Source organism: Grus americana, chromosome 3 (genome assembly GCF_028858705.1).
Source record: "Grus americana isolate bGruAme1 chromosome 3, bGruAme1.mat, whole genome shotgun sequence".
Taxonomy (NCBI): Eukaryota; Metazoa; Chordata; class Aves; order Gruiformes; family Gruidae; genus Grus; species Grus americana.
The window spans coordinates 29,664,931-29,678,901 of record NC_072854.1 but is presented as its reverse complement, the minus strand read 5'-3'; the positions used below and the strand labels follow the sequence as shown (position 1 = coordinate 29,678,901).

Here is a 13,971-nt window from a genome sequence, read left to right as displayed (position 1 = left end):
ACCTCCAAGGGTGAAACCTGCACAACCTCTCTGAGCAGAGAGGTCCAGATGTTCCATTCTTAAAGTTGTCTCAAACACCCTTGCAAAGCCTTAAGGATTTTAAAACCAGTACCAGGTCAAAATTGATCCCACGTTTTAAATGTGCATTAAGAAAATGTAATTCTTAATTGTTTGTGGCAATTGGTCTATTGTTACTGTTGCAATTTGACAAAAATAAACATTCTACTACAAGGAGCAGTTTGAGTGCGAAACCAGAAAATGAAATCTACTAGACACTGGGTGAAAATAGAGGGAATCAGGATTTATCTTTAATTTTTTTTTAAGCTGAGAAATCTGTAAAATAATAATTAAACACAGTGAAAATGAAATATATTTCTCAGCTTTAATTAATCAGTTGTCCTCAATAAAATCAGGGAACTTTGGGGTTGTTTTTTAGAATATATGATAATAAAACTTCTCTTTAATTTTTAAAGTTCACTACTCATATTTGATATAGCTGTTTGCAAACCTACTTTTGTTTTTGTTTAATAGACTGAATGCTAATATTACATCCTACATAGTTCCAGGGTCAGGAGTGAATTGTGAATTGTTGTTTAGCATGATCACGTTCAAAGTGAAATTGCTGGAGACGGGTGAAAGTTTCAATCTTGATCCTAGAACAAGAGATTTCCCTTTCTTATCAGGAAAACCAGATTAAAGGAGCTTTATTCCCAGCAAGGCTGCACAATACTCTATCTGGACATCCCTCTTTCCGTCCTCCTCTTCTCCCATTTGTTTTATTACCTTTTTACCATTTTATGATAATCCCAAACATGCCATTTAATCATCACTAACAAATGTCAGCAAGTAAGGACATTATGTAAAAGGATTTGGATTTGACGCAGACATTGTCATGTTTAGCTACCGTTATCTCAACAGTTATCAAATTATGATCTGACCTTTCCATCCTTCCAACCTGCGAGGCATTGGGCAATGGATTTAATACTGTTTAGACAGAACTCATCTTCAGGTTATAATTAATAGGCCAGTATTTAATCATTACGTTTATGTGAGTACAAATGAGGAATCTGTGAACTATTACTGCTGGGTTGGACTGAGGCACAATTACTGGTAGCTTACCCAGCAAAAGTGCTTGAGAGTTGCTGTATGCATTTCCACATTTATAATTATGCAAAAAGCTCTGTCTTCTTACTTGACCTTTAAAGCACCCAATGTGCTGATTGTAGAAAAAGTATTTTAAAAGCCTGATGGAAATTTCATAGAGTGCATATATGACCCGGTGATTGTATCATCAGCAAATGCTAAACAATAATGGTTTAAGGTTGTTATTCTAATTTGGCCAGACCCTGCTAGATTCAATCAAGCACAATCAAAGGTGCATGGCTGACATTTTAACAAGCTTAGGGCGAAGGCAGCTAATGCTATTGAATTGTATTAACTTGTTTTCTGACATAAAGTACTGGGAATTAATTTCAAAATATGTTTATATATGCACACAAAAATACTTCTGCATATCCATCATATAAGCTATTAAGGACAATCTAACAAATATGTCTACAGCTAATGTGAAAAGAACTACATTTGTAAACAGGGTGCTTCTGTAATAGAAGTACATACATGGTCCCATAGCCAGTTACAGCATTAGCATCTCAAAATGTGTAAAAGAAATAGTGATTTAAAAAAAAAAAAAAAAAAGGAATTTTTTTGGGGCAGCTTTCCTTCATTTAGCACATCTGTTAATTATTTTGAAAAATAAAAAATGCAAATGTTGCATTAAAACAAATCTGATTTAAAATTTTTCTGAAATATTGCTATCCTATTATTATGCCTTTATTCATAAACATTATATCCTTTTATCAGAAAGAGAAGATATTTTAGATATTTAAAAATCAATAATTTTGTCCTTAGAACTCTCACCTAAGCTTTCTGCTGTAGAATGAATATATCCAAAATGTCGCGCTGGGTTCAAGCCTTAGGAAAAAATGCTTAATCATTGAAAACAGAGCTACTGAGAAAGCATGTATGAGTTACACACATTATTAGCAAACTTCCTTTGTAAGCAAATAATGAAACTGGTGTGCTGCAGAACCTTGCATATGTGCTTAGACATACAATCATTGCATAACGTCTACAAAATGTAGTAGGAAAACATTCCTTTCCTTGATTGCAGTTCTGGCTACAATTTTCTCCTCCCTTTTTCTCATTCATGTTAGCTATTAATTAGCAAGCTTCAAAAAACTTTGTAAACATTGAGGTAAAACCAAAAAAAAATGCCCTGAAGTGATCCCTTAAGTTTATTTTTAGTCCGCAGAATTAAAACCTCAATTTATTTATATTCTTTAATGTTGATTTTAACAAAACAAAACTTCATATTCTTCATCTGAAATTATTTACCATAGGATGGACAGGCCATTTTGCTTGCAAAAACATTTATAGTCCTGTCTTTTAAAAGGCTAATACCATGTTTGCACATTTTTCTGAAAGTATCACAAAAACAGAATTATACAGAAAACATAGAGGACTGTTTGCAAATGTTGCTAATATTATGTCTCCATCCTCTCAATTAAAAAATTATAGAAGACCTTATCAAATAGCATGTGAGAAATCCTTTATATATCATTATCTGACAGAAGATAGTGAAGAAAATTTTCCATGCTCTTTTTGTAACCAAGTTACAGAAGCTAATTTTGCATTTTCAAAGATAAACTGAATTCATAATTTACCTATAGCATCCTAGCTAAATTACAGACTCTTGCTTTTATAGTTTCGTTTGGCATATGCTATTTTTACATAGATTTTTTTTGTGGCACTTATATCTCAAAGGCACTTCAATATTTTTAAACATACAGCTGATTGAACCCTGATTTGTTTCGTGTGCAGAGAAAAGGATGGGCTGAAAGAATTTCCCATGTGAGAGAGTCTTTAGCCCTGGTATTTCTTCACTGTGCTTTCTTTCATGAAGATAGAGTGTTTGCTGCCAGTCGGTTATCGGAATGTAAATGAGTTTTGCATCATTAAAAAAAAAATTGAAGAAAATCAAATTGTTTACTTTGCACCTTCTGTTTATTGTTAACAATTTATGCATGCTGTTAAGAGCGGCAATGTTAAGAGAGCGTGTGGACAGGGGGAGGGAAAAGGGAATGTATGTATTAATTTCAGGGCCTTATATTACTGCCTTCAGTTTTAGGAATAATGCTTTTGAAGAGAAGTATTACAAATTATATTAGGTCTGCACTCTCTAAAATGCAGTTTATTTTAAATTGCTTTGCTGGGTTATCTTTTTTTTTGTGATGAAAAAGAGGGATATTTAAAATATTTGAAGTCAATGCAAGTCTATTTTTCAAATTACAATGCCTTCTTGTTATTGTTAAAAATTGCCTAACTTTTTAATTCAGCCATTATGCGTTTTGGCTTTTTTAGCAGTTGCACTCCTCAGATTTACAATATGGCTTCATTTTAATGGAAGTTCAAACCCCAAAGACATGCCAACTTACAGCTTGTTAAACATCTTTCACGTTTATAGTCTTTAATATAAAAACAGCTATTTACTTGATTTTCTTTCCTTATTGGTTTAGTAACAGCCTAATTAATTTGTCAGATAGACAGTAATGTAAACTATATATAGTGGTAAAATGTGCCTATTTCTAAATTTTTGCAGGCAAGGCATGGTACCATGTGAAGCAGAAATGTCAGTCCTGGGGATATCTGCAAAGACGAGTATGCCTAGCAATTTCTGGTCCAGCTCATATTGGCGTGAAACAGGATCCATATTTGTTGGTGGTTTGCCTCATCATTATGCAATAAAACAGGTATTTTTTTTCTTATTATTTATTTTTATTTAAGATGTTTGTTATTTTGGGAGTGACATATTGAATAGGATATAACTGAAGAAATTTAAACTATGCAAAAAGTGAAAATTACTTACAGCATTGTGAGGATTACATCTAAGGGATGTATGGTCCCTTGCAGAGTTTTGCTGGTGCCTGGGACTTCAGTAAGTGAAGTAAACCGAAACAGCATTCTGGCCTGAAATTGTGATCTTCATTCCTGTTTGTCTTGAGTAGGCAGAGTTCAGGAGCAATATCATCAAATTCAGAGGAGGTACCTGTTACCTCAGGTGCTAGTTCTATGAAGATGTGAAAAGCATAACTGCACTGGTTTCCATAACCAAAGAGGCTCTCTGCTTGCATCCTGTGCTGGCGCAGGCAGCTGTGTGTAAAAATGGAGCAAAGAAGAGAGTTAACCTGTGGAACGAGAGGTATGGTACGGGAATTTGAACTTGTGGGGCTATGTATGTAGCTAGGGTAAGGGCACGTGCAGGGGTGAGAAGTAACACGCAATAGGGCTAACACAGAGCTAGGGAAGAAGTGAGCTGCGAAGGTGTTCAGAAGATACATACAGGGTCGTGCAGAGCATTGGAGAGAAGTGAATCATTACTGAATTGTTATGGAGGAATTTGGGGCTGAGTAGTCACAATAATAGACGCATATCACTTAAGTAAATTCCAATTTTTTTTTTTTTTTCAAAGCAGGGTCAGTATGGGTAGTGATTTCTATTCTAGTATATGACACTCACACTCTTCAAACTCACACTCACACTGATCAAAATCCCAGCCCCTGTAATTCATTTGAGACTAGCACCAGGCACCCAGGGGACACTCACTCCAGGTCCTGGCAGTGTGGCCCCTGTGCAGAGAAGTTCCCAGCTGGCTCAGCCCTCTACATCTTCTCAGGTGTCTGAGTACAGAGTCCCCATCTGCACCCAAGGGGTTCTTGTCATAATTAAGTATAATTTTTTAAAATTAAGTTGTTGGCATAAGGTGCCAGTGGTCTTGCTAGTCAGATAGCCCCAAGTCAATCTGTGACTTTCCCCTTATCTAAAGCTAACCAGGATTTGGCTACCTGGATTATTTCACCCTCTAGTCTCATGTCCCAAATGTGCTACAAGAATGTAAAGTTGATCACCATTATAACAACAAAGACTATCTGTGAGTCTTTATTTGTTTTCCACGCATAGTGGAATAAACTAAACTGTTAGCACCTGGTTGGTGTAGTCCAAGTCCCATTTATCTGAGCAGTGATCTTCGGATACGTGACTGTATCACCACACTGTAACAGTTAATCTGCAGGGTTTTTTTGTTTTCCCAGTGCACAGCAGAATCATGTAGTCAGAGCTGGACATCTGTAGTCCAGATTTCATTTTTTTGAGCCATAATTTTGGGTAGTCTTCACCCTGTGATAATTGTTTTAACCTTTTTATTTCTATTCTGTTCTTTGGTAAGTGAAGGTCATCTTATAACAAGGTGAATACAGTAATTTCAAGCACAGATGTGGTTTTGATGCTGTTATTGTAATGCAGCATTTCTAGATTCCTTTCACCTTATAATAAATCGGATAGCAACCAATCAAATGGCAATACTGTTGAAATCCAACTTAAAAGTTCTTGTGAGATGATGCTTTTAGAGTTGCAAATATTCCTTGAAAAGTGTACTTCTAAATACCACATATTGGCATTAAAAGAGCATGTCAAATAGTATTTGTAGTCATATAACTTTTCCCTTAATTCAAACATTCATACTCAAACTATCCATTCATCTGTAATATTTTATCTTATTAGTTGCATATAAAATTTTATTTCTTATAGAAATGTATCTTCAAGAAATGTTCTATACTAGTAAGAAATAAGAAAATTATATTTTCAATGTTTAAATTATCTGTCTTCTAGAAGCTAAGAGAAATGTTTTTGGGCATCCTCCAAGGAATTTATAGTGAAGGCTTAGGTAAGTTCAATCCATGGAGAGTATTTAGGAGAAGGTACAGAAACAGTTTGTTTGAGGGATATACATAATAATGTGTATGTGAGAAGGAACTTTGGGATGGTAAATAGCTCTTCACCAGCCAAAGGCAAAATAAAATCCAGAGCAATAAGTTTACCTTAGGTATCACTTAAAATAGCAATAAACCACAATGTTTTAAGGGTAATTTACTGCTTAAACATTTTGCTTATATATGTGTTGGATTGTCATATCAAGATGGGCTTGCTTTCTTTAAGGATGTTGCAGTTCAATACATTATTCTATTCTTAATGCAGGATTAATAGGTGAAAAGTTATGGTCCATGTTTGTTATGTAGATGAGATAATAGGGTGATACTTAACCTTTATTAGTACTTGGACAGCATATGTTCAAATAACTTCCCCAAAGGTAAAAATACATCCTCGACTCTCAGTTGCCTCTCTAGTTTTCCATGAAGCTTTTTTGCAGTTCACTCCTTTCTGTTTGAGATTACCTCAGCCTTTTCTTTCACTTAATTTTCTTTACTCCTTTATGATTTTTATGTTCATTTTGATCTTAGTGTTTCATTTTGCCTAATTTTTACTTTTTTTGCAGCTTTGGGCAAGTTTAATTTTCTCCATCAAAGTCTGTTGGCTACAAGCCATGTGCAGTCTATAAAGACTATATTTTTCCTTTTTGCCAGGGAATGGAGAACTGTCTGTCCAAGTTCTTTTTATGTGGGCTTTTCAATCCCAGCAGTAGGAAACCACTCCAGGAAGTTTCTTTCTCATCAGCTTTGACCCAGGCAGTCAGGCTTCTATTGTAAAACCTTCATCATCCCCAAAACAGAAAAGGTCTGTTTCTGACCTTCATCCTGCAGTTCGCTTCAAGGGAGATTTCTGCTCCAGCTGAGACTCAGCTTTTTTTGGCAAATGCTGTGATCACTCTTGGAGTCAATTCTGATAATGACCCTTGTGATATCCATAGTGTCTGCCTAATAATACATTGTCTTGTGTTAGATGAGCTCCTTCTCTCCCTGGAGTATTTCACTCTGCTGTTGGCTCTCCTACCTTCCAGCATTGTGGAAGTTGCAGAGAGCAGTGACTTCAGACCCTAGACTGCTTCAGTTTCTGTCTAACAGGAACTTCTAGCTGTCAGTGACAGAAAGTGTTGACACAGGAGTTCCGTACTACTGGAATTGGCTCATGCTGCACTATTAATTTCCAGGCTAGATTCCTCTTCCTTTCTTTATGAGTGAAGTTTGATACGATCTGCGAAGCCCTCAGGGTAAAATAATGTGTCCTCTGAGGATTTCCTATACTGCAATTTCCTAATCAGCTCTCAAGTATCCACGCATTTTTTCCACATATTTATTTTTTGTCTGTATGTTTATTATTCGATATTGCTTAGAGTCAGAGTGCCCTCAACATGTAAGGCAAGGTGCAACAATTATTCTCTGCCTTTCAGTCTCAAAAAGTTGACACTTTCTTTTCCAAAAATGAGAGGGGAATTACCTTCCTATCTTAACTGCTTTTCCTTTTGTTCTTTGATGCCATTCTGTATAAGGGGTACTATAAGGGCAGTGGGTATTTCTTACCTTTTTTCCCAGGCTCAACTTCACTCCCAGCTCCTCTATCTCCTCCCCGTGAGCAGCACAGAAGGATGGGGAATGGGGGGTTGTGGTCAGTCCATAACACCTTTTCTCTGCCACCCCTTCCTCATACACATCTACAGTTCTCTGATGTTTCGTACCCACAGGCCAAAGATAGAACAAGTATTTGCCTGGATATGAGTTAGAGGGTAAGGTTCTGAAGACATGGGTAGAAAATGAGATAACAGATACATACGCTGAAATACCTTGGACGAGTTCATCCAAGTTCAAGCACTGCAAACTGTTTCTGCACAGCAAGAAATTATTTTTATGACTCTCTGTAAACTGTCCTTTGCAAAGTGTAGTGGATTCACCTGACAGTGTAGGAAGACAGAGCTGAACAGTCAGGAGGAAAGCTAAGCTATAAATAGCTGGCTGGCAGACATCTCGTCCTGCTGTCTCTACACAGCAAAAAAACCCTTCCATTCAATTCTGTGACAGCTTTGTTTATTATTTATTTTAAAATCATATCCTATTTCTTCATTAAAGAATGTGATGGGCATACTTCAGACTTGTCACGTCTAAGAAACCGGTAAACAGCAAAATCAGTTAAACAGTTAAATAGTGTCATATTTTTAAAACACTTTTTAAAAGGTGTTTATGATAGCTGTTTTCTAAGACTTAAAAATCAACAACAGGGCAATAGAAACCGAATTACACACAGAAAAAAGACATTTTAAATCAGAAATTTTAAAAAAAAGATGTATTATTTCTGAAATCTCAAGATACGTTTCAGAATAATTAATTTCATGCTAGCTTTAGTATCATTAATTGTTTACAATAGCTTGTTCCTCTGCAAAGAAGATAAGATTGGTACACTCAAAGGGAAATTAAAGATTGTTTTCAAATACCTACAGCAACAGTTGATTGCAGTAATAGTGTTATTTCTGCTGCTATAATTGCTCCAATAATTTATATTTCTAGACTTAATAGTATTTTAGTACTGAGAATGTGAAATGTCATTATATCTTCATAGCCCTTTTCAACATAAGCAATTCTTTATAATTAAACTTTGCAAGTATTCAAACAAGGAAGTTTCAGAAGGAAAGGAAGCTTCTGTACCAGGAGAACAGTCTTAAATAAATAATTTAAATTTAAATACTTTAAATATGAAAGATAAAGTGGAAAGTAAGCAAATGTATACATGGGCATTGGTATCCCCATGTCACCCATGGGGAAACGGAAACAGATAGTTGAGTGGTATGCTTGGGGTGGTAGTGTGTTAGTGTGGTAAGTAAGGTGAGATGGAAATCATTATACATTTAAAGTCTCTCAGCTAAACTACTAGCCCATACCTGGGTGAATTTTTTGTGGGGGCACGTATTTTAAGTACATAGGTATAAAAAATGCTGTGCATATGTAAGAAAACATAGTTTTCTTATGAAAAAGAGGTAGCGCGATACCGCAATCATATGATGCTATGACACTGCCCATTTAGTCTCAGAATATTGTCAGGAATTACCATACGTAGGTAAAAATGTTTTAAACATTTCAATAAACGATTGCTAAAATGTATAAAATTACATTCTTTCTGCCACAATTACTCACCCACTGAATGGCATTGAGTGAAGAAACAGGCAATGTAAAACAGGTGTTACGAAATACAGAATCAGGCCCTTAATTCGGAATGATCTGAAAGCAGTTTGCTGTATGTTACAGCTGCTCTGCTTCCATAGACCAAAGCAACAGTAATCCCTCTGTAACTGTCTAGTTAGACAGAGTTTATGATCCATTTCCCTTGCTGGAGCATTGCAAAGCAGTGGGAGAATTTAGTACAATCTGTGCACAGCGTTCAGGTTTGATAATCTGGCATTCATTCACCTTATCTGATAAAGCTGCAGAATGGGGCTCTGAAAGTAACATACACATAATAACTTATAATAATATTATATTTACATGATGCTTTAACATCCTGCTACAGTAGTCATCAGAGAAAATTACAGTGGTCCTGACCCTGTTAGTGCCCCCTGTGCTGCAGTGTTCAACTTGAGAAGGTTCCTGGAGAAGCCAACAAAGCAAAGGACGTCCAGTCTCTCATAGGGTTACAAGGTGTACTACGCTGTTACACGGCTGCAACCGTTTGCTACAGTGATACAAGCACGAGTGGGTAGTTAGAAACCTTAGAGGGGCCAGTTCTTGAATCTCCACAAATTTCCTGTTGTTCCACAGCACATCTGAAATTTTCATACTTAATTATTAAGAATCATATGATTTGTAAAACCACTTTATTTTGACAGAATTTTGACATACTGATTGCCAGTCAAATCTCCAGATCTGTTAATAGAATTCACTAAGTTTTTAAAAAAAAACAAAAACAAAAACAAAAATGAAAAACCTGCTTCATTTTTCTTAATTTTTTTTATCAATATATACAGTGAGACCTGTAGACTAGTTACAGGTTTTTTTCATTAGATCATAAATCTGCTCAGCAATTATTTAAAGGATTTTTCATATTTGATATAATTTAAAGTATCACCTACTCCATGAGTTTAAGCTGCAGCTCAGAACAGACTAAGTGAGTGCTAGTCTTCACTGAAGGTACAGCGGAATATAGGTGCTTACCTGTAGCAGCTATGGACTTGAGTTTGAGGTTCTGCTCTGATACAGAATATGAAAGTGAACAGTGCTGACTCTTCTGTCCAACACCTTCATGTGGTTTCAGTGCTACATTGCAGAAACTGTGAGCTGTTCCTGTTTATATCAATTCCAGTGCCTGTAGTTTTTAAAAAAAATAATTTAAAAAAGGACCAAAATATTTCTTCTTGTATTTATGCCACTTCCTTTTAATTTGACTTTCCTTACACACATTGTATGTCTTCCAAGTCTGCTCTGTTATTAGGTTTGTGATGACAGTATTCAGAAAGGCTTTTTCAGAGTGTTTGTTGGTTTGAAATGCATTGTATATCCTGAAGAGTGTCTGATTTCTTCTTGGATCTTGGTATGACAGCCTTAGATCCTGACGAGTATTTTCTTTCTAATGTCCTATTTAGGATATGTTTTGGATCTGTCTTTGCATCACCCAAATGCTTATTCTAATTAAGAACTCTGCTTATTCTTTCTCAAGCTATTTTATATATTTATGTGCTTTTATATAAATATACAGATAGATACTAAATAGATATTTGTCACATCGCCAAAAATACATCTTTTACATACCATTCATTGTTTTACTGACTGCTGTCACATTCACTGCTACTCATACTTCTTTAGATTGAGAAGTCATGGCCTACATGCTCTGTTCTTATACAATTAACCATTTCCCTGAAAGCAGGGGTCCTGCCTCTTGAGCAAAGAGATAATTCTGCAATCTTCTGCAGGGAGCTGCTGTTTTGACTGTTCTGAATAGTTTATTATGATCGGCAAACTTTTTCACCTCAGTACTTCCTACGTTCTCAGATAATTAATTTGTGAATGTGTTTAACAGCACAGGACTCAGTCGGCAATATTTGTGACAGCTAACCAATGTGCAAACTGACCTAGTATTTGTAACTTTGGTTTCCTTTCTTTTAACCAGTTTATTAACCCAAAAGCTGACCTTCCTGTATTTGCCATTAATTGTCCTTAAAAGCTTTTGGTGGGGAATGATGTCAAAATGTTTTTGGAAATTAAATTAGCCATGTTCAATGGCCTTCTTGTTTACGACCATTAATGTGTTCAAGGAATTCTAATAATTGGGGAAGCATAACTTCCTTTTACGAATTTTACATTGATTCTTTATGTCATATTGTTCCATGGTTTTGTTTTAGGAGATTGCCTCTGAATATAGATTTGCTGGGATTTAGTTTGCTTCAGTCTTTTTGGCCTTTCATTGTCCCTTTAAAAAACCTGGTATCGTAGTTGCCACTTTCCTGTATTTTGGTACCAAACGTGATTTAAGTGAAAAGTTACATACCGCCCTTGAACAATTCCAAGCTTCCTACTTTTCACAGTTATAGAAAGTTTTGATGAGTACTTGAACAACCTCCCCTGGGACATAACAGAGTCCCGATCACTGGAGGTTTTTAATATGCGATTGGACAGGGTGCTAGGTAATCTCATCTAAGCTCCCTTTCCCATGAAAGATTGGACCAGATGATCTTTCGAGGTGCCTTCCAGCCTGAGCTGTTCTATGATTCCATGATTCTATGGCTCTGTGAGTAATTTTTCCTGCCTAAAATAAATTATATCCCAGAACCTTTTTGAATATGCGTAGTCATAGATTTAATTTACCAAATATGTTCCTTTTACACCCTCCACCCTTATTCTGGCCGGAAAGATGTCATCTAATAGTCTTCTTTATTCTGCTATTTTGTCATTCAATCTCCTTTTTTTTTTTAAAGTTATGTTTTTTGTGGGTTTTTTTCTCCCCCTGCTAGAGCGTAAACAGTTATCTGAACTCTATGGAACTCTGTGGAAGTGTTTTTCTGTAACCTGCATGCATTTTAGTTTTTCTTTTATTTTTATCCTTACTAACCTTGTCCTGTTGCAGTTAAACTATTTTTGGTAGATTTTTTAAGTGTGTTTTTCTGCCAGAAGAACACTGAAGTTGAGTACATTATAGTCAATGGTTTTAAATGTTGGGGTTTTTTGATGATTATATATTGAAACAGATCCTATGCCTGGCTTAATGCAAAATTTTCTCTAATGCTTCCAAGAAACCATTATTTGCAGCATCTAAAAATGTAATCCCTGCATCATATCTTGTCATGATTTCTTACCAGACTGCTTGGGAGTAATTAAACTCTCCTATTACTGTGTTTTCTGCTTTACCCTTTTTAACCTGCTTTAGTATTTAACAAGCACTATCATCATCTTGGTTAGGTGATATATAATATAGCTCTACTATCATATTTTTCTTTCTGCATGAAGTTTCAGTGCAAAAGGATTTGTACCAGTTTGTATATATTTATTTGACTGCTTTCTTTATATTGCCTTTTGTCTGGTGCAGCCTACGCCTTAGATGATTTTTACTCTTGCATCATAATATCCCAGTGTTTATTTTTCTACCATTGAGATGCTTATCATATTGTTATTCTTTGACTGCTTCTTTTTCTTTTTAGAATTCATATTTTTTTTTTCCAGAGGCAGTTACTTGTCTTTTGAAAAGATGTAATGGTTCAGTGGTTTGACAGAAAAGGAGTTGTATTTAAAAGCACACAAACTGCTCATATTACTTTTTTTTTTTTTTTGGTAGCATATTTATCTAGCTCAGTTGTATCATGTATATTTGGAATGTGAATTTTTGATTTTTTTAAAAAGATTTTCCAGGTAAAGAGAGAAATGTAATGGAATTAAATTGGTAAGTCAGTTTTAATATAATTGCGATATTCCGAGATTATGACTACTATATAACAGTAATATACTGTCTTGCCTAATTATATTGGTCCAAAAATAAATACGTATGGGACTTCAGATATTTTGCTACAAGTTCTGGATGTGTACAGTGCTTCCTTGTTGGGATTCTTCATTACTAGTGCGCCAGTAGCCCTTACCATAAAAAGGTGTGATCTTGTTAGGTCTTCGAGGCTAAACAATACAGAGAAATGATACTGTCACGTAAAATCTAAAATGTTCCTGTAATACTGTATTAGCTGCTTGTGTTCTTCCTTTCAAGTCAATCTGTGTTGTAAATTCTGCAGATGATGATCTTGGACATTGCAGTATTTGAGATATCAACTTAAAGAAAAGATGTATGCGCAAAGAGCATTGTAGTGAATAGCGTCACATTCTATTTTTATTTTTTTATAATTATATTAATCAGTATGCTTATAGGTATATTATTGATTTGTTAATACTTTTAAAATACTTTTTATTACATTTGAATATGCTCCTGTAAGTGTTTTGGAGAATTTATTATTGATTTATCAGCTTGAAAAAAGTTCGAATTCTTGCTCAAGATCAATATTAGTATTGTGCGATCCTTAAAGCTAAAAAAAATTCCCAGCTCATACAAACTGCAGAAGTTTTGGATTCTGCTGGTTATAGTAAAAACTAAACCTAGATTGTATTAATCAAAATGTGCAATAAATCTTTCTAGTATGTCTAATAAATTCCAAAATTATAATACAGAAAATGCAGAATGGAAGACATAAATGTAAGTATAAAGACCACTCAGTTCTTTTTATTCAGTTACTAGTACTATTTCCTGAATATTTCTTGATAACTCTATATTGAAAAGTTCATATTAATTTGGGTGATTTTACTAGTTACAGACTGCACTTCATATTTTATTAGGAAGATAGTTGAGAGAAGTATTTTTGATATACATAATATCAGACTTCTTATTGATTGTGAACATGCATATTAGAAGCAGTCATCTTTTTCTACCTTTTCTCCAGCTATATTCTGTAATATTTTTACTGCTTTTTAAAATTTCATTGCAGTTTTTTAGAGAAGTTAGAATTTCATATGTGTATATATGTATATATGCATGTATGTAGTATCATATTATGTAAATAGTAATATTAGGAATGCAAATGCAAATATTAATTAACTGTTGATACTAATATTAATATAACTATAGAATCATAGAAATGTTTCGGTTGGAAAACGCCTTTAAGGTCATCAA

General features: G+C 34.9%; 1 protein-coding gene across 1 annotated transcript in view; it reads left to right on the top strand.

Annotated features, from left to right (window-relative positions):
* Window positions 1–13,971, top strand: part of EYS (eyes shut homolog) — a 916,770-nt gene that overhangs the window by 628,536 nt on the left and 274,263 nt on the right. The window contains exon 35 of the mRNA XM_054819879.1: window positions 3,659–3,809. Within this exon, the coding sequence (XP_054675854.1) occupies window positions 3,659–3,809 (151 nt within the window). The remainder of the gene's footprint in view (window positions 1–3,658; window positions 3,810–13,971) is intronic.